The sequence below is a fragment of the Antechinus flavipes genome, chromosome 3, assembly GCF_016432865.1.
Source record: "Antechinus flavipes isolate AdamAnt ecotype Samford, QLD, Australia chromosome 3, AdamAnt_v2, whole genome shotgun sequence".
NCBI lineage: Eukaryota > Metazoa > Chordata > Mammalia > Dasyuromorphia > Dasyuridae > Antechinus > Antechinus flavipes.
The window spans coordinates 228,971,648-228,994,849 of NC_067400.1; the positions used below are offsets into that span (position 1 = coordinate 228,971,648).

General features: G+C 35.2%; 1 protein-coding gene across 1 annotated transcript in view; it reads right to left on the reverse strand.

Annotated features, from left to right (window-relative positions):
• RP2 (RP2 activator of ARL3 GTPase) overlaps positions 1 to 22,990 on the reverse strand; it is a 49,875-nt gene extending 26,885 nt beyond the window's left edge. Inside the window, exon 1 of the mRNA XM_051984619.1 lies at positions 21,762 to 22,990. Within this exon, the coding sequence (XP_051840579.1) occupies positions 21,762 to 21,884 (123 nt within the window). The 5' untranslated portion in view covers positions 21,885 to 22,990. The remainder of the gene's footprint in view (positions 1 to 21,761) is intronic.
• Positions 22,991 to 23,202: the final 212 nt, after the last annotated feature.

Sequence of the window (23,202 nt, forward strand, 5' to 3'; positions counted from 1 at the left end):
TAACTATAATAGACTTGATTCTTCTCAGCAATTCAGTGATCCAAAGCAATTCCAATTAGCTTTGGATGGAAAATTCCATCTATATCCAGAGAGATAAACTATAGAACTTAAGTGCAGATTGAAGCATATTATTTTCACCTTATTTTTTATTCTTGAAGTTGTTCCCTTTTGTTCTGATTTTTCTCTCCCAATATGATTCATATGGAAATGTTTTTTTTAAAAATGTACATGGATAACCTAAAAAATTTAAAATAAAAAATTTTTAAAATGGAAAATTTCCACCTCCTGCACAGACATACTCTGTAAAAGAAGAAGAGGGGCAGCTAGGTGGAGCAGTGGATAGAGCACCAGCCCTGAAGTCAGAAAGACCCGAGTTCAAATTTGACCTCAGACACTTAACACTTCCTAGCTCTGTGACCCTGGGGCAAGTCACTTAACTCTAATAGCCTAAAAAAAAAAAAAAGCAAAGTGTGTTTGTTGCAAAAGCTCCAATAACTACCACTAAGAGCAGCAGCAAAAGTTGTCTGTTTCCAATATTTCCACTTTAGATTAGAAATGATTTAAAATAGAGATCAAATCTTCACTGTCTCATTCTAGCTTAAGAACTCAAGGGTTGATAGTGGTAGCAGATGTATATAATCAAAAAAAAAAAAAAAAACTCAAAAGAAAACCTAACCTTTCTTTTTTATTTATCAACAGATTTGTAAATTGCAATGGTATTTAAAAAAAAAAAAAACATAGCATACAAAGTTACATTTAAAAAAAAAAGAATTTTCAAACTGTGGAACTTCATGTCATCCCAAAATGGCTTAAAATAATTCAAAAAGTTATTATGGGAGGCAATGCAGTTTTAATGGACAGAGCACTAGATTTGGAATAAAAGAACAAGGTCTAAATTGAACTTTTGACATTCTACATAATCTACATGACCATGGACAAGTCACTTAACCTGTCAAGACTCCAGTGTCATCTATAAAGTGAATAGATAAGGCTAGATAGATGGCTTCCTAATTTCTTTCTGGCTCTATCATCCTAAGATCCACCTGATAAAATTGTAATAAATTGCCATGAAAAAATTTTATTTAATATAAATGGATTATCAAAAGGAACCCGATTTGTTCTAATTTACAAACATTTAGGACAGTTTACAGTGAAACTTTAAAAAATTTATTTACTTTTTATATATCTTGCAAATTCTCTCTCTTTTTTTAATGGAGGCTTTTTATTTTCAAAACATATGCAAGGATAATGTTTCAACACTGACCCTTGCAAAATCTTGTGTTCCAATTCCCCTGTCTTTTCCCCAATCCCTCCCCTAGATGGCAAGTAATCCAATATATGCTAAACATGATAAAAAATATATGTAAAATCCCATATAAGCATACATATTTATCTTGCTGCACAAGAAAAATCAGATCAAAAAGGAAAAAAATAGGAAAGAAAATAAAATTCAATCAAACAACAACAAAGAGTGAAAATGCTATGTTGTGATCCATGCTCAGTTTCCACAGCCCTTTCTCTGGGTGTAGATGGCTCTCACCATCACAAGATCATTGGAACTGGCCTCAATCATCTCATTGTTGAAAAGAGTCAGGTCTATCAGAATTGATCTTTGTATAATCTTGTTGCGGTTTACAATTAGCTGGTTCTGTTCATTACACTTAGCATCAGTTCATGTAAGTCTCTCTAGGTCTCTCTGAAATTATCCTGCTTATCGTTTTTTATAGAACAGTAACATTCCAAAGCATTCATATACCATAACTTATTCAACCACTCTCCCACTGATGGACATTCACTCAGTTTCCAGTTTCTTGTCATTACAAAAAGGGCTGCCACAAACATTTTTTGCACATGTGGGTCCCTTTCTCTCCTTTATGATATATTTGGGATATAGGCCCAATAGAAACACTGCTGGGTCCAAGGGTGTGCACAGTTTTATAGCCTTTTAAGGCACAGTTTCAAAATTGCTCTCCAGAATAGTTGTATCAGTTCATAATGGAATTTCTTTAAATATTCTAACACAGTGCATAGTGAATAGAGCATTGGCCCTTGAAGTCAGGAAAACTCGAGTTCAAATTTGGCCTCAAACACTTAACATTTACTACCTGTGTGACTCTGGGCAAGTCACTTAATACCAACTACTTTGTCAGTCAACATCTTTTTCTACTAGAGTGTATTAATTTCTTTGCTCAACAGTTCAGAAAGAGAGCTCTAAACATCTTAGACTCCCTGACATAAGTAAACTGAAATCACTTTTGAGATTAGGTTTTTAAGCTAGCCAAATTTATAGAAAAGAAAATTTAAAGAGATTTAGTTCAACATTTCCAAAAACTAGTAGTTTTAGTCCCCAAACACCTTTTATATGCTATACAGCACCAAGTGATATTATGAAGCAATAAACAAGTTTCCATGATAATTAAAACACTGTGATAAGCCTCTGAGCTAAAACAATAATATTTTTAAACAAAAAAAGATAAAACTGTACTCTTTTTAGATTCATCCCTATCCTTTTCCCCTTGGATAACCTAAACTATGAAAGAAAGAATATTTTGTTGAACTAATTTGACATAACCAATTGCCTCAGCCTGTCATACCTATCTTCCACTCTTTCATCTAACTCCTTCTTTGTTTTCTAGTTCTAACTTATTATATCTCTCCTAGACTATTACCATATTCTAATTGTCCTCCAAACAGACGTCTTCCCTCTCTTATTACAATCCCAGTGGGATTTTCCAGTGCTTTCCAATACAGACCTTACATAGCACTTTAATATCGACGTAGGACATTTCATATGTATAGATGCAGAGAGTTGATCAAAGAAGCTTCAACAGAAAACTACAAAAATTAAAAGTTGGAATGGATCTCAGAAGCACCAAGTCCAAGCCATTATTCCTATAATGAATCTCCATTTTAACAACCCAATAAGTGGCCATACAGGTTCTGTTTGAAGACCTCCCAAGAAGGAAGAACCTACCTATTAGCCATTCTATTTCAGGCCATCTCTATGTGTTAGAAAATTGGTTTGGGTTTGTTTGTTTTTTTTTTTTTTTCCTGACATCAAACCTAAATGTGCTCCTTTGCAACTTTCAGCAACACCTCCGTTCCACCCTATGGAGTCAAACAGAACATAGCAAACAAAGATGGTGCAGGTTCAGAGAGTGCTGAACTCAAGAGTTAGCCGATACGTATTCAAATCTCAGTTCTGCTACTTCCTAGGTGTGACTTTGGGCAAATCATTTGACCTCACTGGAGGTTTCCTCATCTGTAAACTGAAGGGATTCGACTTGATCACGTTGAGGTCACTTCCAATTCTAAATCTGCCCCCTTTCCTATTAAACTACTTGAAAAAGGCTATTATGTCTATACTGAAACTTGTTTCCTTTAGGCTAAGTGTGCCCACTCCTTCAACTGATCTTCATGATTGCTTTCTACCTACTCTCAGGTTTATTAATATCCTTCTTAAATCTGGCACATAAAACTGAACCCAATCAATGTTCCAGGTAAGGTCTGATGAGGGCCCAATACAGAGGGATTATCACCTCCTTACTCCTGGAAGCAATATCTTAATGCAGTTCAACACCATAAAAGTTTTAGGAGCTGGCTTTTCATACTACTGACTCATATTAAGCATAAAGTCCAACAAACTCCCAGATCTTTTTCAGATAAAATATTTACCATATTTTACTTGTGAAGTTGATTTTCTATATCTAACTGTAAAGATTTTTGTTATTATGCAATTGTGTCCAAATCGCTATGATCCTATTTGGTGTTTCTTGGCAAAAGGTCTGCAACACTCCCATTTTACAGATCAAGAAACAGAGGTCTCAAGAAACTAAATAATTTGCTCGTGATGATAAATATTAAGTGTCTGAGAAAAAGTTTGAAACCAAGTTTATATGACTGAATCCAGGAGTCTATCCACTGCTAAGTCTAACTCACCTGCCTATACTTTATAGACTATTGTCTTTTTTTTTTTTTTTTGAAAATCAGGACATTTTCCCCTATTTTTGAGGTACCTTTTCTGTCTTCCATAAGCTTCCAAATATTACTGACAGTAGCTCAGAAATATTTTCCAGTCCTTTCAGTACCCAAGGGTATAATTAATCTAAGCCAGGTGATGAACTTATAGGGAACTAACTATTCTCTTAATATCTCCTTATTTATCTTGCATATCAACTCTGTTAATGATTTTTATTCTATCATTTACAGTGAAAAAGTCAGTAATCTTTTCCAATAAAATGGAAACAAAATTAAAAGTTTAGCCGTCTTCCTGACTTTTCTCCATTGTCATTTAAACTATCAAATTCAAGCAAAAAAAAGTCCCTTTTTTTTTCAATAATTCATTCCCCAGCACAAAGAAAAGAAAACCATAACCCTTTTTTATTGTTCTTAGCTTCCTTCACAAAACTAAGGTCATTCTAATCAATCAAAATATATTGCCATGTTCTTATATTCATTTTTTGTAACTTTACCTTGTTTCTGTCTTCTGAATGAATCAATATCATGATTAGAATGGTGCATTTGGAGTTTTTTGCTATTGTTCTCCTAAGGAGGTTGACATGAATGAATAAAAAAAATGTATTAAGCACGTATCATGTGACAGGTAGGATATTAAAGTGGCAAAAATACATACTCTAAAAATGAAGCAACATGGCGAAATAAGTTTTGTTGTTCAGTCATTTTTTTTGTTTGAAATGACTCTTTGGGATCCCATTGATGGTTTTCTTAGCAGAGATTTTGGAATGGTTTGCCATTTCCTTTTCCAGCTCATTTGACAGGTGAGGAGACTGAGGCAAACAGGATTAAGTGACTTGCCCAGGGTCACACAGATAGTGTCTGAAGCCAAATTTGAACTCGGGAAGGGGAGTCTTCTTCACTTTGAGCCACCTAGCTGCTCTAGTTATGTAGAAGGGTTTATTATTATTATTATTAAAGCTTTTTTCCCGAAACATATGCATAGATAATTTTTAACATTCACCTTTGCAAAATCTTGTGTTCCAATTTTTTTTCCTTTCCTTCCCCCCATCCCCTTCCCCTAGAGGGCAAGTAATCCAATATGTTAAACACATGTTTAACAATTCTTCTATACATATTTCCACAATTATCAGGCAGCAAAAGAAAAATCAGATCAAATAGGGAAAAAATGAGGAAAAAAAAAAAGAAAACAATAATAAAAAAGATGAAAATACTATGTTATGATCCACCCTCAGTCCATATAGTACGCTCTCTGGGTGCAGATAGCTCTCTTCAACATAAAACCATTCGAACTGGCCTGAATCACCTCACTGTTGAAAAGAGCTACAGCCATCAGAGTTGATCATCACATAATCTATTGTTCCTGTATATAATGTTCTCTTGGTTCTACGCACTTCACTTAGAATCAGTTCATGTAAGTCTCTCCAAGCCTTTCTAAAATCATCCTACTGACCATTTCCTTTAGAACAATAATATTCCATAATATTCATATGTCATCACTTATTCAGCCATTCTCTAACTGATAGGCATCAATTCAGTTTCCAGTTATTTACCACTACGAAAAGGCTGCCACAAACATTTTTGCACATGTGGGTCCCTTTCTCTTTTTTATGATCTCTTTGGGATATAGGCCCAGTAGAGACATTGATGGATCAAAGGATATGCCCAGTTTGATAGCCCTTTAGGCACAGTTCCAAACTGCTCTCCAGAATGGATGGATCTGTTTACAACTCCACCAACAATGTATTAGTGTTCCAGTTTTCCCACATTTCCTCCAACATTTGTCATTATCTTTTCCTGTGATCTCAGTCAATCTGAGAGGTATGTAGTAGTACCTCAGAGTTGTCCTTGATTTACATTTCTCTGATCAATAATGTTTTAGAGCATTTTTTCCATATGACTATAAATAGTTGTAATGTTTTCATCTGAAAACTGTTTATTCATATCCTTTGACCATTTATTGGAGAATTCTTATAAATTTGAGTCAATTCTCTATGTTTTAGAAATGAGGCCTTTATCAGAACTCTTGGATATAAAAATTTTCTCCAGTTCATTGCTTCCCTTCTAATCTTGTCTGCATTAGTTTTGTTTGTATAAAAACTTTTTAACCTAGTATAATCAAAATTATCCATTTTGCATTCCACAATATACTCTAGTTCTTCTTTGGCCACAAATTCTTTCTTTCTCCACTAATATGAAAGGCAGACTATCCTTTATTCTTATTTGCTTATAGCATCACTTTTATATCTAAACTATTAACCCATTTCGATCTTATCTTGGTATAGGATTTTAGGTATGGATCAATGCCTAGTTTCTACAATACTAATTTTCAATTTTCCCAAGAATTTTTGTCAAATAGTGAATTCTTATTCCAAAATTCCTTGAGTTTATCAAACATTAGATTACTATAATCATTGACTATTATGTCCTATGAACCTAACTTCTATCACTGATCAACTACTCTATTTCTTAGCCAGTAGCAAATGGTTTTGATGACTGCTGTTTTATAATAGTTTTAAGTTGGGTACAGCTAGACCACCTTCATTTGCATTTTTCCATTAATTCCCTTGAAATTCTTCATCTTATATTCTTCCAGATAAATTTTGTTATAATTTTTTCCTAGCTTTGTAAAATAATTTCTTGGGAGACTGACTGATATGGCACTGAATAAGTAGATTAACTATATTTAGAAGTTAAGAAGTTCTGGGCTAAAATCCTATCTGACATTTATGAGATATAAGCAAGTTATTTGTCCCAATAGAATGAGGATGGATTCCATGATCCTTAAGATCAATTTCTGTTCTTAATTGGTGATCTCTGACCATAAAGAGCATATTCTAAAGAGAATAATAAATACAACAGAGTAATATCTAGGAAAGGGAGTTCTGGTCTGCAAGGCCTAAGATAGCAAATTGATTACTAGGGCAATCAACTAACACACCCTTTCCAAAAGAAATACTACAGTTGATTTAATCAGAAGGCAGGATTGGGAAGGAGGATGGAGACAGGGGGAAATAAAGAGGAGAAGAGGGTAAAAACACATAGGAAGTGTTAGAGCAAAAGTCAAGAAAGTTTACTTAGGCATTTATCAGACTGGTCTAGGGACAGGCAGCTAGATAGAGCAAACAAAGTAAGTTTGCATTCACATAAATACTCATCAAAATGACTCAAGTGCAGCAATAGAGCAGGAATTCAAAAGCTGCGTAAATTAATGTCCTCGGAGAATCTAGGTCAGGTTTTTAGAGTTCTGGATCAAAGGATGCTTGTTTGTCTAGCAAAGCTGGGTGGTAGGCAAGAAAGAAATATGGTTTACATCTGGGCAAGTCTTGGAATTTGTCAGGGCAAATGGACTGGACATGCTAAAAAATATGAACACAATAATACTGGAAATAATGTTGTCAATCCTCAACTTTGATGGAGGAAGCAGTCCTTAGGTGCATGATCTAAATATTGTTTTTCTGCAGACATCTGAGTCAGGAGTCAAAATTTATTGTCTTGAAGCACATAGATGCCCTGATGATTTGTCCTTAGATTATCAATTTGTTTCTTGAAAATGGTGGTCCAAAAATCTTTGCAAATGAACTTCATGATATCTAACTCATCCTTGAACCTTGCAGTATCCTTTGTAAACCTTTCTATCAATCCTTGCCCTACTCTAAAACCCATGTTCTCCAACTTAGTAATGCATCTTCCATTTTCCATCTCCCCCTGATCTGCGGACTTGTAGACGCCGGTCACCATCTCATTGTGGAGAAGCAAAAAGAGCGCCTCGTCTGCCATTTCCTGTTTCTTCTCTCTGGCTCCGGGTCTCCGGTATTTGCTGGGTCTCAAGTATTTGTCAAATCATTCATACTTCCATGAATATTAGCAATTAAGTCCCAGCACAGCAGTATAATTTGCTTGACTTCAGACTATTGTAGATTAAAGCCATTGTTTTACACTGGAAAATCAGAGAGGTTCAGATGGAATGTAATCTGAAAGAAAGGCAATAGGATAACCCCAGGAAAAGACCCATGTAAGCCAATCTCTTAGATAAGAGATAGGATTATAGAAGTAAAACAGGAAGGGATCTCAGAAATTACTAATCTAATACCATTTTGCAAATAAAGAAAATGAGGCAAATTAAGTTTTCATCATTCATCAGACAGGATTTGAAGCGGGGTCTTTTAACTCCAGAACCACACTGCCTACCATTAAAAACTAATAAAATTTCCTCAGGCAGTGATTTCTTAAAGTATTCTGGGCATCATGAAATGCTGTTTAAAATTGCTTCTTTGATAAAATTTCACCAGAGGAAAAGCAATTTTCTGGATAGCGCCAGATTTCTGGATAACCCTGTTCCAACTTTCTAAATAGAAGGGAACAGAATATTTCCTGGACAAGGCCAAGTTTCAAATCCTAGAGAGTTCTGGATTCCAGTCTCCCAAAGGAGTAGGTGTTCCCACAAAAGAGTTCTCCTGGAGGGAAGACAGAACAATTCTATTCACAGGGGAATTCATCTCTGGGTAATATCAAGTGAATAAACCAGTCAAATCATCCCCAAACACTGAGACTTTATCATTTATCCTCAATGAGGTAGCTAAATTACCTAGACTGAGAAGAAATTCTTTTCTAGAGTTGTTAAAGTCAATCAATAAGCATTTATTAATTGCCTATGTGCCTTTATGTTACAAACATTAAAAGAACACCCCTGGGGGTAGCTAGGTGGCCCAATGGATAGAGCACCAGTCCTGAAGTCAGGAGGACCTGAGTTCAAAACTGGCTTTAGACAATTACCATTTCTAACTGTGTGACCCTGGGCATGTCACTTAACCCTAATTGCCTCAGGAAAAACAAACAAAAAAATTTCTTATTCTCAAGAAGCTTATATTCCAGGAGAGACAAATATATGTATATAGATAGAGACAAAATATTTACATAAAAAGATACAAGGTGATTTTCAAGGGAAAGTGCAAGCAGCTAAAAGGACAAAGAAAAGTCTCATGCAGAAAGGATTCCCAGAGCTAAGGCTTTAAGTAAAACAGTCATTTTGAAAGATGAAGTTAAGAAGAATGTTTTCCAGGTATGAAAGAAAGCCAGTACAAAGGCAAAGAGATGCAAGACAATGCTGTGCATAACAAAATGGAAAAAGAACAGTTTAGATCAACTGTAAATTGTGAGAAGAGGAAAACTGTATAATAAACCTGAAAAGACAGGTCAGGGCTCAGTTGTTAAGGTCCTTAAATGCCAAATAGAAGTGTTTATATTCAATCTTAGAGGTAACAGAGCTATTGGTAACAGGATAATAGTAGATATTAGAATTTATGAAGCAAGGAATGACATAGTCTGACTTGCATTTTAAGAAAATCACTTCGGCAGTGGCAGCCATATGAAGGACAGATCAAAGAGAGAAAAGACTTGAGGAAGAAAGAACAATTTGGAGTCCACTGCAATAACCCAAGTATGAGGTGATGAAAGCCTACATTGTGATAATGACTGAAGAGAAGACTATGCAAAAAATATTGTAGAGGATTAAATGACAAGATTTGCAATTAAGTATGTGTAATAAGGAAGGCTGAATATAACATCATGGTTGCAAATTTGTGTGGCTTGAAAAATGGTAGTTAGTGCCTTTGACATAAATGCCAAAGTTGAAAAGAGAGGTGGTTTTATGAGGAAATTTTCATATATAAATTTATAATTATAATTAAATTTAAAATTAAAATAATTTATATGAAAAGAATAATAAATGGGTTCTATTTTGGAACTGCTGATTTGAAATGATTACAAAATTTCCAAAAGTGGAGCTTGGAAGAAAAACTAGTATTTAGTATTCTATAAAATTGCAAATACAAATTACCTGGAGAAAAACTCTATAATTTAGAAGAACAGTTGGGAAAACAAGAAAGTAATCTGAAAGAAATCAGATCATCATCTTATACAATTCTGCAAAGAAAAAAATTTTAAATGAACATGTGATCTGAATATAAAGATTATACCAAAAAAAAAAAAAGTAAGTAAATAAATAATATGCCTTTCCCAATTATGGGTAGAGAACAAATTCTTAACCAAATAAGGAATTAAGGCAATTAGATAAAATAATTTTGATTGCATGAAATTTAAAAAACTTTTACACAAAAAAGGAAGGGGTAGTTTTAGGGGAAAATATTTGTGATAATTTTTTCTAAAACAAAAGAATTACAAACTATTAATCACATAAAAAATACTTCAAATTACTACTTTAAAAAAGGCAAATCAAAACAATTCTGAAGTTTTACCGCACACCTAGAAAATTGGCAAAAAATGATAAAAGATGGAAACTTAATTTTAAAGATAGAAACAGACATATTAATGAATTGTTGGTAGAGCTGTATCCTGGAAAAGCAAGCTAGAATTATACAAATTTACAGAAATGTCCATACCCTGATTCAAAAATTCCACTGACAGGCATATAGCTCAAGGAAGTTACCAACTTTTAAAAGAATGGTTCAATACAAACCAGTCAATAGACATTTATAAAACACCCACTTGTGCCAAGCACTGTGCCAAGTGATGGAAATATTGTCAGGCCTTTCACAGGTCATCAGCTACCAGCCATCAAACATTAGTGTTAGGTCAACAGTATCCTACAGGCCACAGAAGTTATGGGTTTAAAGCAAGGTCACTAAACGACAGTGATTTATAGGGTAAGGACATTGCCAAAGCATATGAATTTTATTTCAACTATAGTATACTTAAGAGTGTACAAGGAGGGTATAAAAAACACTTATACATCATGATTTATTTAATAAATCAAATGCAATTATTATAACATCAATACATGGTGAATTAATTAACTGTAATTGGTGTAACTCTCATGTGGATTGGAGACAGATCATAGATAAGTCAGCAAAGGAAACAGAATTAAAATATGAGTAACTGAACAAAGAGAAAGTAGCATCACAAAAACCCAAAAAAGAGAGAATACTTAAAAAGAGGAGGTATAGCAGGGAAGCCAAGAATGATGAGGATCATCTACATAGGGAGATTCAAAGACCCCAAGAAAGGCTCACCCCTGTATAACTTCAGCAAAATTTTTTAAATAATAGTTTTTTATTTTTCAAAATACATGGAAAGATAGTTTTCAACATTTATCCTTGCAAAACCTTGTTTTCCATATTTTTCTTCCTCCTTTCCCATTTCCCCTCTTCCTTAGACATCAAGCAGTTTAATATATAACCTCATCAACCTGACCAAGTTCTCATTCCTCTAAATATACCACGTATTATATAAGTAGGCAGCTAAGTGGTGTAGTGGTATTTTTCATGTGATTAGTATTTCAGGGCCTGGAATCAAGAGGACCTGAATTCAAACTTGCTTCAGACAACTATTACACAGTGTGACCCTGGAACAAGTCATTTAACTCTGCTTACCTCAGTTTCTTCATCTGTAAAATGAGCTGGAGAAAGAAATGACAAACTACTCTAGTATCATTGCCAAAACAACAACTACTTACTGTGTCACTTTTAGTATTATCTAAACATTTCAAACTTCTTTCCTCCCCTTATTTATAGCTATATGGCCTTGTTACCTTTTTCCTAAAAGTATTTCCTCAGCTTACCCGTATCTCTTTGCTGATCCCTACTTTACCATGCTACACATTCTTACTCTTAAAACATCTAAACATTAGAACCTCAAATTTTCTTTCTTTATATAATATGATGTGAAAATTTGGGAAAGGTAAAAACTTGTTTTTCACTTTCTACCAAAAATGGAATAGTTTATGAAAACTACCATGAAAAGAAGTTTCTATGTGGTAACATTATACTATACTTAAAAGTTCCATAAAATTGTCATGAAATTTGCCAAGAAAACATATACTTAATCTTGGGATGAATTTTAGCAAAAAGTTTTATTAAAACTCTTTTAAGAAACTGAAATATGGTATTTATCTAACAGTTGAGAAGGGAAAAAAAAACTACAGTAGTACAGTAGTTTAAATTTTTTAGATCATAATTAAAAGTATTAAATATCTGAGTGGCTAAAAGTGTTTCAAGTTCTTGGACAGATGCAATTTTTTTTAAACTGCACATAAAATACTATCACTCCCTTGAATTTATTACATACTACTGCTCAGAGAAGCTAAAATATTATGCTTATATTAACTTACATTTTTAAAAAAGACCAGGAAATTACAACATTACTAAATAGAATAATGAGAGGCAGCAAGGCAGTGGGAGGGGATAGAAGGCTGACCTTCAGGTGAAGAAGATTTGACTTTTAAGTCTTGCTTCTGACACTTACTATCTATGTGATCTTGGAGAAGTTATACTTAACCTCTCAGTGCCTAAACAGTAAATACTTAAGACTATATACTCAGTTCACTTGGAGAGCTGCATTAATGAATTTCTATACCATTTCCTTGGTCCCCCCTAATTCCAGTTCCTTTCAATTCTACTACTAATGATATAAGGAAACCTAGAAATCATTCAAACCCAGGCTAGATGCATTAGCATCCTCAAAAACAGTTCATGTGATCTTCCATTTTAATACCTAAGATGATATACTATTGAGTACCTTTACTAATACCAATAATAACTAGCATTTTTTAGAGTACCTACTATGTTCCAGAAAACATAATAAGCATTTTACATTTATTACCTCATTTGGTCCTCACAACAATGAGGGAGATAATGGGTGCTATTGTTATCCCTATACGACAGATGAGAAAAGTGAAGAAAATAAAGTTTTTATGATTTTGCCCAAAATTACACACCTGACATGTATATGAGGCCAGATCTGAAATTATGCCTTCCTGATTCCAAACTGTGCCTCTTAGCTGCCTCACTGAAAATAAGCTGCCTAGATGATTTCAGAGAGGCCTACAGAGACTTACATGAACTGATGCTAAGTAAAGTGAGCAGAATCAGGAGATCATGATCAATTCTGATGGACGAGGTTCTTCTCAACCATGAGGTGATTCAGGCCAGTTCCAATGGTGAGAGATGGAGAGAGCCATCTATGCCCAGAGAGAGGCCTGTGGAGACTGAATGTGAATCACAACATAGCATTTTCACTTTTTGTTGTTGCTGTTGTTGTTTGCTTGCATTTTATTTTTTCTCATTTTTTTCCTTTTTGATTTGATTTTTCTTGTGCAGCAAGATAATTGTATAAATATGTATGCATAATATGTATTGTATCTAGGATATACTGCTACATATTTAACATATATAGGACTGCTTGCCATCTTGGGGGGAGGGGGGTGTGGAGGGAGGGAGGGGAAAAAACAAAACATAAGCGAGTGCAAGGGATAATGTTGTAAAAAAATTATCCTGGCATGGATTCTGTCAATACAAAGTTATTATTAAATAAAATAAAATTTAAATTTTAAAAAATAATAATAAATAAATAAATAAATATGTATGCATATATTCGATTTAACATATATTTTTACTGTGTTTAACATACATTGAATTAGGCCATCTAGAGGAGGAAGTGGGGGAAAAAACTGGAACACAAGGTTTTTTGCAAGGGTTAATGTTGAAAAATAATCCATGCATATGTTTTGAAAATAAAAAGTTTTAATAAAAAAATAAAATAATGCTAAGGAACTGATAGAGAAAAAAAGTAATGGGATTATTAGATTTGGGGATAGTTGGATTGATATTTAAGAAAAAAATTTAAAACACTTAAAATTGAGGAAAAAATACAATTTGCTTTGGAATTTTAATTATTCTACTTTAGAACATGACTTTTCAAAGTTAAAAGCATGACACAAGCTTACTTAAAAGTCTCGAAAGAAAAAAAAACAAGCTGCCCAAATGATAAGAATCTCATTCTTTATCAACTATGGTTAGCAACCCACTGACTGAAATCTACTCCTTAAAGCTTTTAAGTAAGACCCCATTTTCTTTGGCATTTATGGTCCTCAAGAATCTCATTCAAATATACCTTTCCACTCTTTATTTCTCATTTCTCTTCACAAATTATGTTCCATCCAAATTGTTCTGCTAGGTATTACCCAAAATTGCATCCCATTTTCCACCAACATGCATTGACACAAATTATCTCACATGCTTGGAATGCACTATGTAGGAGAATTCTTATCCTTCTTCAAGGCTCAATTTAGGACTCAGCCTTCTACCTCCTATCCTCATTCCCCCATCATGTTAATGTTCCCCTCTTTTTTATATTTACTATATATGTGTACACACACACACACACACACACACACACTCTACTTCAAGTAGCTGCATAAGAGAAATTTCATTTTTGTTTTTCTATCAAAGTATCCTTAGCAACTATAAGTATCTTTATTCATAGTAGCTGACCTTCCTAATATAAAATTAATTTAAAGAAACATCTATTGAATACCTATTCTTATAGGGAGATAGAAATAAGATGAAAGAAATAAGATGATAGCTGTTTCCCTCAAATATTTCACAATCTAACAGAAGGACAGTATATAAAAAGATAAAATGCAAAACAGAATATGATAACATATATGTATTAAATACTAGAAGAGAATCACTATTTCCATTTTAGCCAGCAAAACTAAAACATGCAAGTTAAATGGCTTACCCTAAACTACAAACAGCACATATAATAAAATCTAATTAACCTGAATTTCTAATTCAGGATTCTTTATTTTCTTTTTTTTTTAAATAATTGCCTTTTTCCAAATGCATGTGAATATAGTTTTCAACATTCACCTTTGCAAAACCTACTGTTATCAAATTTTTTTCCCTCCTCCCTCCCCTAGACAGGGAGCAATTCACTATAAGTTAAACATGCAATTTTTCTAAATGTATTTCCATATTTAGCATGCTGGACAAGAAAAATCAGATCAAAAGGGGGGAAAAAAATCAGAAAAAAAAAAAAGCAAACACCACCACCACCACCAAAAAATGTGGAAATACTATGCTTTGATCCACAATCAGTCTCTATAGTTCTCTTTCTGAATGAGGATGGCTCTTTCCATCATAAATCTATTGGAATTGCAGGATCCTTCTTTAAATAATTTTAATATTAATTGGAGAGTATATAAATAAATGTATAGAGCAGAAAATATATTTACCTAAATCAGTTTTCTGAATCAAATTGAAAGGTCTATCGGTATAAGTTCTTAAACATTTACAATTTTTTTGATACTTGTTTTATCATTTTAAATATTTAAACTATGCACAGCTTATTTCCCCAACTTAGAGAATGGGACTGTTTTCTACTTTTTCAACACCCTCCCCACCCTGAGCAATGCTTTTGCATGATGTTACATATCTACATAGTGGGCATAAGTTTATTTACTTAGAGTATTATCTTTTGGAATGCTGTTCATACTCATTTTCCATACTGTAATAATTATATGTTTAGTAAGCAATAGAAAATGGGCCTGCAATGTTAACCACATAGTATGTTGCTATCACAACAATTGTCCAAACATTATTTTTAATTAAGAAAGTTTTTCCTAGCTTCCAGTCCCCTAAGATTAATTCGGTTCTCCAGCTCATCAAAGCCCAGGAGATGTTCTTCAGTAAAATACTGATAGCACAATTTATGAAAACAATGGCCTAGAAAGCTTAATAGTTTTCTACATCTGCCTTTAGAACTTTTAAATTACAGTTTAAGTATCTCTATTAAGCAACTCTAATAATTTTCAGTACCTCAAGTTGTAACTTGTTGCACTTGTCCCAAAGTGAAGTAGAAGAGCAGCATCAGAATATTAGCTCCAAAGCCAACAGCCTACTCAATGTAAAAGCTGTCTTTTAAAAAATCCTATAGATTTTCAAATAATTCAATCTTTCATTTTATATACATTGACCATTTTATTACCTGCATACTCTAGGTCCTGTTTTGTTATATAGTATTGTATATAAAATTTAAACTGGAAAGGTTATGAACCAGATTTAAATCTCTAAATTGACATATGATTTTGACTACTGTAAAAAATAAAATCTGAAATGATGGATGAATTAATTCCTAAAAAGGAAGAAGAATGTCAGGATTTCCATGGCCCCAAATTCTAACTAATTCCCTTCCTTATACACCTACAGTTTTGAAACAACATTTTTCCTTGGGTCTATTGTTTATCATAGGATGAGAAACCTAGAGCTTGAGGGGACTATAGAGGTCCTCAAACCTACTCATTCATAAATGAAAAAACTGAGCCTAGGGAAATTATTTGCCCAAAATCACAGAGAGCAGCAGAGATGGGATTTGAACCCAGATCTTTTGACATTAGAGCCTGTGATTTTTCTGGAGATTTAGTCCTTTTTTATTGTTGTTGTTGTGTCTATTCCCATAAATTGAAGCACTGAGTAAGTGAAACACATTGCTATTTGTTACATTTTTAAAATTAAGTCACCTTCTCTTGAGTATGACTGGACAGAGAATGCTACACAAGGCACCATGGAAAAACAGTAAACAAGAATACATAGCTCTTGCCCTTAAGAAATCTAAAATGGTAGATACAAACTTCCTATTCATTGGGAAGGAGGCAAGTAAAACATTCAACAGTTGCTAGAATACACTTCCTTATTTTTGAATCAGTGTTCTTTAAGAAGTTGTGAAAAGATTAAAACAAAAATGACATCCACATAAAGATTCTTTAACTCATTAAAAACTGTATTTATAAAATACTATAAGACTGGTTTTAACTTATTAAGCTATCAATAGATGAAACTACTAAATGCTACAAATTCAAGTAAAAGCCCTGTCATCAAGTTTAGGACTCCAGTTTGAAGGAAATAAAAAATAAACACTAAAATAAAAAAGACAACCTAAGGCAGAGCCAAGAAGGGAGAGTAAAGACAGACACTTACCAAACTCTCCCAAACTACTCCAAATTCCTTTAAATAATGACTAAACAAATTTTAGTATCAAAACACAAAAAAGATGAAGTGGGACACTTTCTAGGCAAGGACTACTTAAAAAGATCAGCAGGAAAGGTTTGTCAATGGGGTGAGAGAGCCCGGGGAAACCAGCAAACCAAGGGTGGGTGTAGGTGGCCTCTGCAAGCTTCAGAGGCCTCAGCTCATAAGAAGTCTCTTTACTAGCATTGAGGAAGGACTCTATTGCTTTTGCACACTGGAACTTACAGCCACAGTAGAGAAGGGACATTCCTCACAGTTCCAGGGCAAAAAAAGAGTATGGTCAGGTTCCCCTCAAGTTCTCTGAAAATAGCAGTACAAATCCCCTGAATCTTAGGAAACTGCACTCTCTACCCTGGAAATAGAGTTCTACTTTAACAAAAAGTTAAAAGCTGAGTAATAGATTGAGAAAATGAGCAGACAACAGAAAAGATTCTGACCATAGAAAGTTACTATGGTGACAAGGAAGATCAAAAGGCACACTTAGAAGCAGATAACAAAATCAAAGCTCCCACATCCAAAGCCTGAAAGGAAAACAAGAATTCCTCTCAAGCCATGGAAAAATTCAAAAGGGATTTTGAAAATCAAGTAAGAGAGATGGAGGAAAAATTGGGAAGAGAATTAAGAGTGGTACAAAAAAGCTAATGAGGAAAAGAAAGCCTTAAACAGCAAAATTGCCCAAATGAAGAAGGAGATAAAAAAAGCTCACTGAGGAAAACAGTTCTGAAACAACATTTGAAAATTGGAATTGAGCAAATGGAAGCTAATGAGAAGATAAATAAGAAAAATCAAGAAAAAATAGAACCAAAAGAATAAGGGGGAAAAAGAAAATGTGAAATATTTCATTGGAAAAATAGATGCAGGAGAAATAATTTAAAAATTATTGGTGTATCTGGAAACCATGACAAAAAAAAGAGCCAGACATCATTTTTCAAGAAATTATTAAGGAACTGTCCTGATATTCTAGAATCAGAGGGTAAGATAGAAATTGAAGGAATCCACCAATTACCTCCTGAAAGAGATCTCAAAATGAAAACTCACAGGAATATCATAGTCAAATTCCAGAACCCCCAGGTAAAGGAGGAAATATTGCAAGCATCCAGAAAGAAACAATTCACAATTCAAGTATAATGGAGCCATAGTCAGGATACATAAGATTTAGCTGCTTCTACATTAAAGGATGGAAGGGTTTAGAATATGATATTCCAGAGAGCACTGAAGCTAGAATTACAACCAATAATCACCTATTCAGCAAAACTTAGTATTCCTTCGGGGAAAATGAGGGTATTCAGTGAATTAGAAGATTTTTAAGCATTCAAGATGAAAAGACCAGAGCTGAATAAAAAATTTTATTTTCAAATATAAAACTCAGAAAAATTATAAGGGACTTAACAAGACTTAAATGTTTACATTCCTAAATGGGAAGATGATACTTGTAACTCATTAGAACTTTCTCATTATTATGGCAGTTAGGAGTATATACAGAGGGAACAGGTGTGAGTTAAATATGAAGGGATAATATCTTAAAAAAAAATAAAATTAAGAGGTGAGAAATAACATACTGGGAGAATGTGAAAGGAAGAGAATGTAATGCTGCAAATTATCTATTATAGAAGAGGCAAAAGAAAGCTTTTACAATGGAAGGGTTATGAGTGAACCTTATTTTCATTAGAATTGGCTCAAAGAGGAAATAATATACATATTACATATATGTATACCTTGCAGAAAAAGGTGATAGCAGAGAGGGATATTGGGGGAGGAACAGTCAGCAGCAAAACACTTTTGAGGAGGGTCAGGGTAAAAGGAGATAGAGAATAGAATAAACAGGGGGATTCAGTTAACAATAGTAATTACAGAAAGAATTTTGAAGCAAGTTTCTCTGATGAAGGCCTCATTTCTCAAATATATAGGGAACTGAGTCAAATTTATTTTTTAAAAAAAAAGAAGCCATTCTCCAATACATGAATGATCCAAAGACATGAACTATGCTGAAAGGGCTATAAAATTATGCATATCTTTTGACCTAATATCATACTTGGCATGAATCCCAAAAAAAGATTTTTAAAAAAGAGATCTATATATACAAAAATATGAGGATGCCCATCAATTGGTAAATGGCTGAATAAACTGTGGTATGTGAATTATGATGGAATATTATTGTTCTATGGGAAATGATGATCAGGATGCTGTGAGAAAAACCTGGAAAGTCATCCACAAACTCAAGCAAAGTGAAATATACTATGTAAAAAGTAATAGCAATGTTGTGGAATGACTAGCTGTGAATAACTTTGCTATTCTCAGCAATACTATATAATCCAAGATTACTCTGAAGTACTTATGATGAAAAATACTATCCATATTTAAAGAACTGATTGTGTCTGAATACAGAAGGAAGCATACTCTTTTTAACCTTATTTTCCTTGAGTGTTTTTTTTTTACAGGGGGAACAGAGGGAGTTTTTGTTTTCTTTCACAACATGACTTTATGGAAATGTTTTGCATGACTTCATAGGGACCTTCTTAAAGGGGCTTGGGATGGAGAGGAAGGGAGAGAATCTGGAACTCAAAGTTTTAAAAACAAATGTAAAAAAAATTATTTTACATGTAACTGGGGAAAATAAAAATGTTAAATATTAAATACATATTTTTATAAAACAAGCAAAATTTTGCTTATATTAATCAGCTTGAGAAATTTAAATGTCATTTCCAGAAACTGGATTTCTTTTCTCCCTTAAATTTAAGTTAGCTCTAAAAACACTTAATTATACTCCTCCTTTAAAAGAGATGATAATAGCTTTCATAATCCTAACACGCTTCTGTCAAAAAGGGATAAAACATAAAAATAAAAAACTACCAAATAAAACAATACTGAAAGAAACTATCTTACAATTTCCAAATTCCAATTGCCAAGAACTGAATATGCCTTAGTAAAATTCCTATATGAGCTGGAAACTATAGGAAAAACCTATTCAACAATATACTTTTGCAGGACTGTGATATCAAGTTTCAATAAAACTACTTACTATTAACTAGACTGAATATTCCAGTAAGAGGGAACAGAATAGGGCAGCTAAGAGGTGCAATGGGCCTGGAATCAGGATGACATGAGTTCAGTTATTAGCTATGTGACCCTAGGCAGGTCACTTAGCATTTTTACCTCAGTTTTTTTTTTCCCCTCACAAAATGGGGATAATCATAGTATTTACCTGCCAGAGGAAGAGAACAATTGTAATGCATTTAGCACTGTGATTGGCACATCATAATAAAACACTATATAAATATTAACAATTATCATTATTCATTTTGTACAATTTAATAACCCAGCAGTTTACCTGGTCATATTTAAAATTATGAACTGAATATAAGTAAACTGTTATGTTTTTCACATAACTTATGAAACTCATTACTACAATGTATCCCTAAACAACTCCATATAAAAGTTTTTTGTTACTGTATTTATTTTTATATAAAAATGTTAAATAAAACATTTTCCTTTAGTGAAGTGAGCTATTAAACAGTTTTTTGCAATCAAAGACATTTCACCCTAACTTTTATATATTCTGAAAGGGATTCATACTTTTCATCACTTCATTGTCTCTTGTATGAGGGAGAAACAAATTTCCTAAATTACTTCATTTATTAATAGAAAAAAGTTTTTAGTTTAATAAGATGTGCTAAGACACACAAAGGAACTCTACTTATTGGATAGGGTTAGCCAATAGGAAGCAACAGCAGAGAAGCTGAAAATTCACTACTTCCTCAACTATAACATGAGAACCATAGAAAATAACAGTTTGCAGAAACTTCTGAGAGCCCAGTTGGTTGTCAGGACAGACACTGTTACCCATCTCCCAGCTGATGCTTCTGTAGGAGGTAATGTAATGCATCTGACATCTTTAAACAATACAGACAAGTGGTCATCAGGAAAGGCACAAGTGCAGTAGTGCATACAACAGATAAGTTAGCTACTTTCAATTTTCTTTTTCAATCTCCCTTCCTGCTAATACCTACCTTCCTTCCACTGATAATCTCCTATTTATCATGGCTATATAATAATGACACAGAGAGGTAGGGATTCTCAACAAGGAAGACAACCAAATAGCTACTTTCGATTTCCTTTTTTTTTTTTTTTTTTTTAAATAATACCTTTCCTTGGTTGACAATCTCCCATTTGTCTGGAGCTATGCAATACACCTGACACCTTTAAATATACTCAGACAAGTGGTCAGGGAGGCAGCAGGTAATCATCAAGGGAAGGTACCCATTCATTAGTCTAAATTCAGGCGGCTATTTTCAGTTTCCTTCCAAGCTAATACCTTGCTTAGGTTGATAATACCTCGTTTATCTGGAGTTATGTGATGCACTTAACACCTTTAATAACAGACAGATGAACGGGAAGGGAAAGGGTGCTGCTCTTCAGGGAATGCACCAGAGCAGTAGTATAAAGTCAAGCTACTACTTCAAATTTCCTTTCCCCATCTTCCTTAATAGTAATGCCTTCCCCAGGCTGATCATCTTTCCATTAATCTTGTATCTATCTTGTTTGTGATTTGCTTATTGGTTTTTTTTTTTTTTTTTTTGGTTTTTTTTAATTCCAGAGCTTAGTACAGTGCCTGATACATAGCAGGCGCTATTTTATAATTTTGTTTTTGTTTTTGTTTTGGACCAGGGCATACAAATACTTTAAAATAAAATTAAAAAAAATTTTTTTTTGAAGCCTCTGATCCTTGCTGCAAGAGTCCAGCGTCCAATCTTCTCCGAAAAACCATGCAAAAAGCAAAGTGAGTTCCATAGCCCCAAATGCAGAAACTCCTGCAGGGGAGGGGCGCCTCCGTGTCCGGACTGGGGGAGGGAGGGACGCTGAGGGAAAGGAAAGAGATGACAGAGGGGAGCAGGTAAGCCACTGCCCGAGGCCCGGTGACCGGGAGCTGGGTGCAGGGCGCAAAAGGAGACGCGAGTTTACCTTTTCCCGCTTGTCCCAGCTGTACAGCTTTGGCTGCTGCTGCTGCTCCCCGGCTTCCCCAGATGCCGGCGGGGTCTGCCGCTCCTTCTCAGTCTTCCGCTTCTTGGAGAATAAGCAACCCATAGTGCCGGTCCGCGGACTCGCCGTCCGCCGCGCCCCACCCCCGCAGGCCTCGAGCGCCCTCGCCCCCTCCTCCCGCGCGCAACACAAGCACGTGAGGAACCCCGACAGGGCGAGAAGTAAACCACCCTCCTTCCCCCGGGCTCCGGGTTCCCCCGGCCGCTTAAACCGGAGCTCCTCGGAGTAGGTTGTCAATCCCCTTGGCTAAGCCGCCACGCCCCTCCCTACACTTCTTCCGCACCGCCCCCCCCACCAATCACCCCAACCCACACCCACCACACCACGCACACCCTGGGCTTCTGGGCTTCTGGGCTCCCCGGGCCGCGCCGCGGTTGTCTCGCTAGCTCACGGCTCCCGTAGCCCTCTCGCTTAGCTCTCTCTTACTCTCTCGCCCCACCGTTTCCCTGACTACCACCCGCCACCAATGGCTGCCCCGCTCCCGGAGGACCAACCGGAGTCCCTCAAAGCGGTCCCGACTCCGCCCCGGTGACGTCAGAGTGCCCGGGAGAGCCAATGAGCCGCAGAACTTCCCCGCCCGGCGTTCGATCGGCGTTCTATCCACCCCCACCCCCACCCCATCCCGGTCCCCGGACCCTAGTAAACTCCCGGGAGCTCGGTGCGGGAAGCTTGCTCCGCCCCTTAACTGAGAACAAGGGGTGCGGTCAGGTGGGGCGGCAACGTGGCAGGCCCCTCCTCACCCTTTTAAATTCGGTATTACGAAATGAAGCTTAGGAAGAACACAACTTCCTATTTTATTTTCCGCTGAACCTTTGCAATCACATTCTTGCTCATCTTTGAGAATAATTATAGGGAAAGGAGCGGTGCGTGCTGGAGGGGGAGCTGACCGTGGAGTTAAGAAACTCTGCCTCTGTCACCTATTGTCTGCGAGACCCTCATCTTCATCATTCGCAGTGTACTTAATGCCCCACCCCCAGTTCCCTGAACTGTACAGTATTGCGGAACAGCTGCTGCACTGCGTTGGTAGAGGAAGTTCCTCCCTGAAACCTCCCAATACTAATGAAATCTCAGATACCTTAAAAAAAAATCATAAATTTGAAGTTTAGCAGAAACCCTGGAGATCATCCAATCCGCCATCGCCCCTTCTCTCCACCCCCCATTTACAGATTGGGGTAAAAAGAGGCTCAATTCAAATTAATAAATGACATTCCTTATCTCTAGGTATTCCCTCCAAATCCAATGCCTTTTCCTTTGTACCATGTTGACATTTTATAATAGAAAAAAGATGACTTTACCAATTTGGAATATGTCCCAAAAATTATTGTGCATAACTTTTGACCCAGTGATACCCCTTCATTGTTGT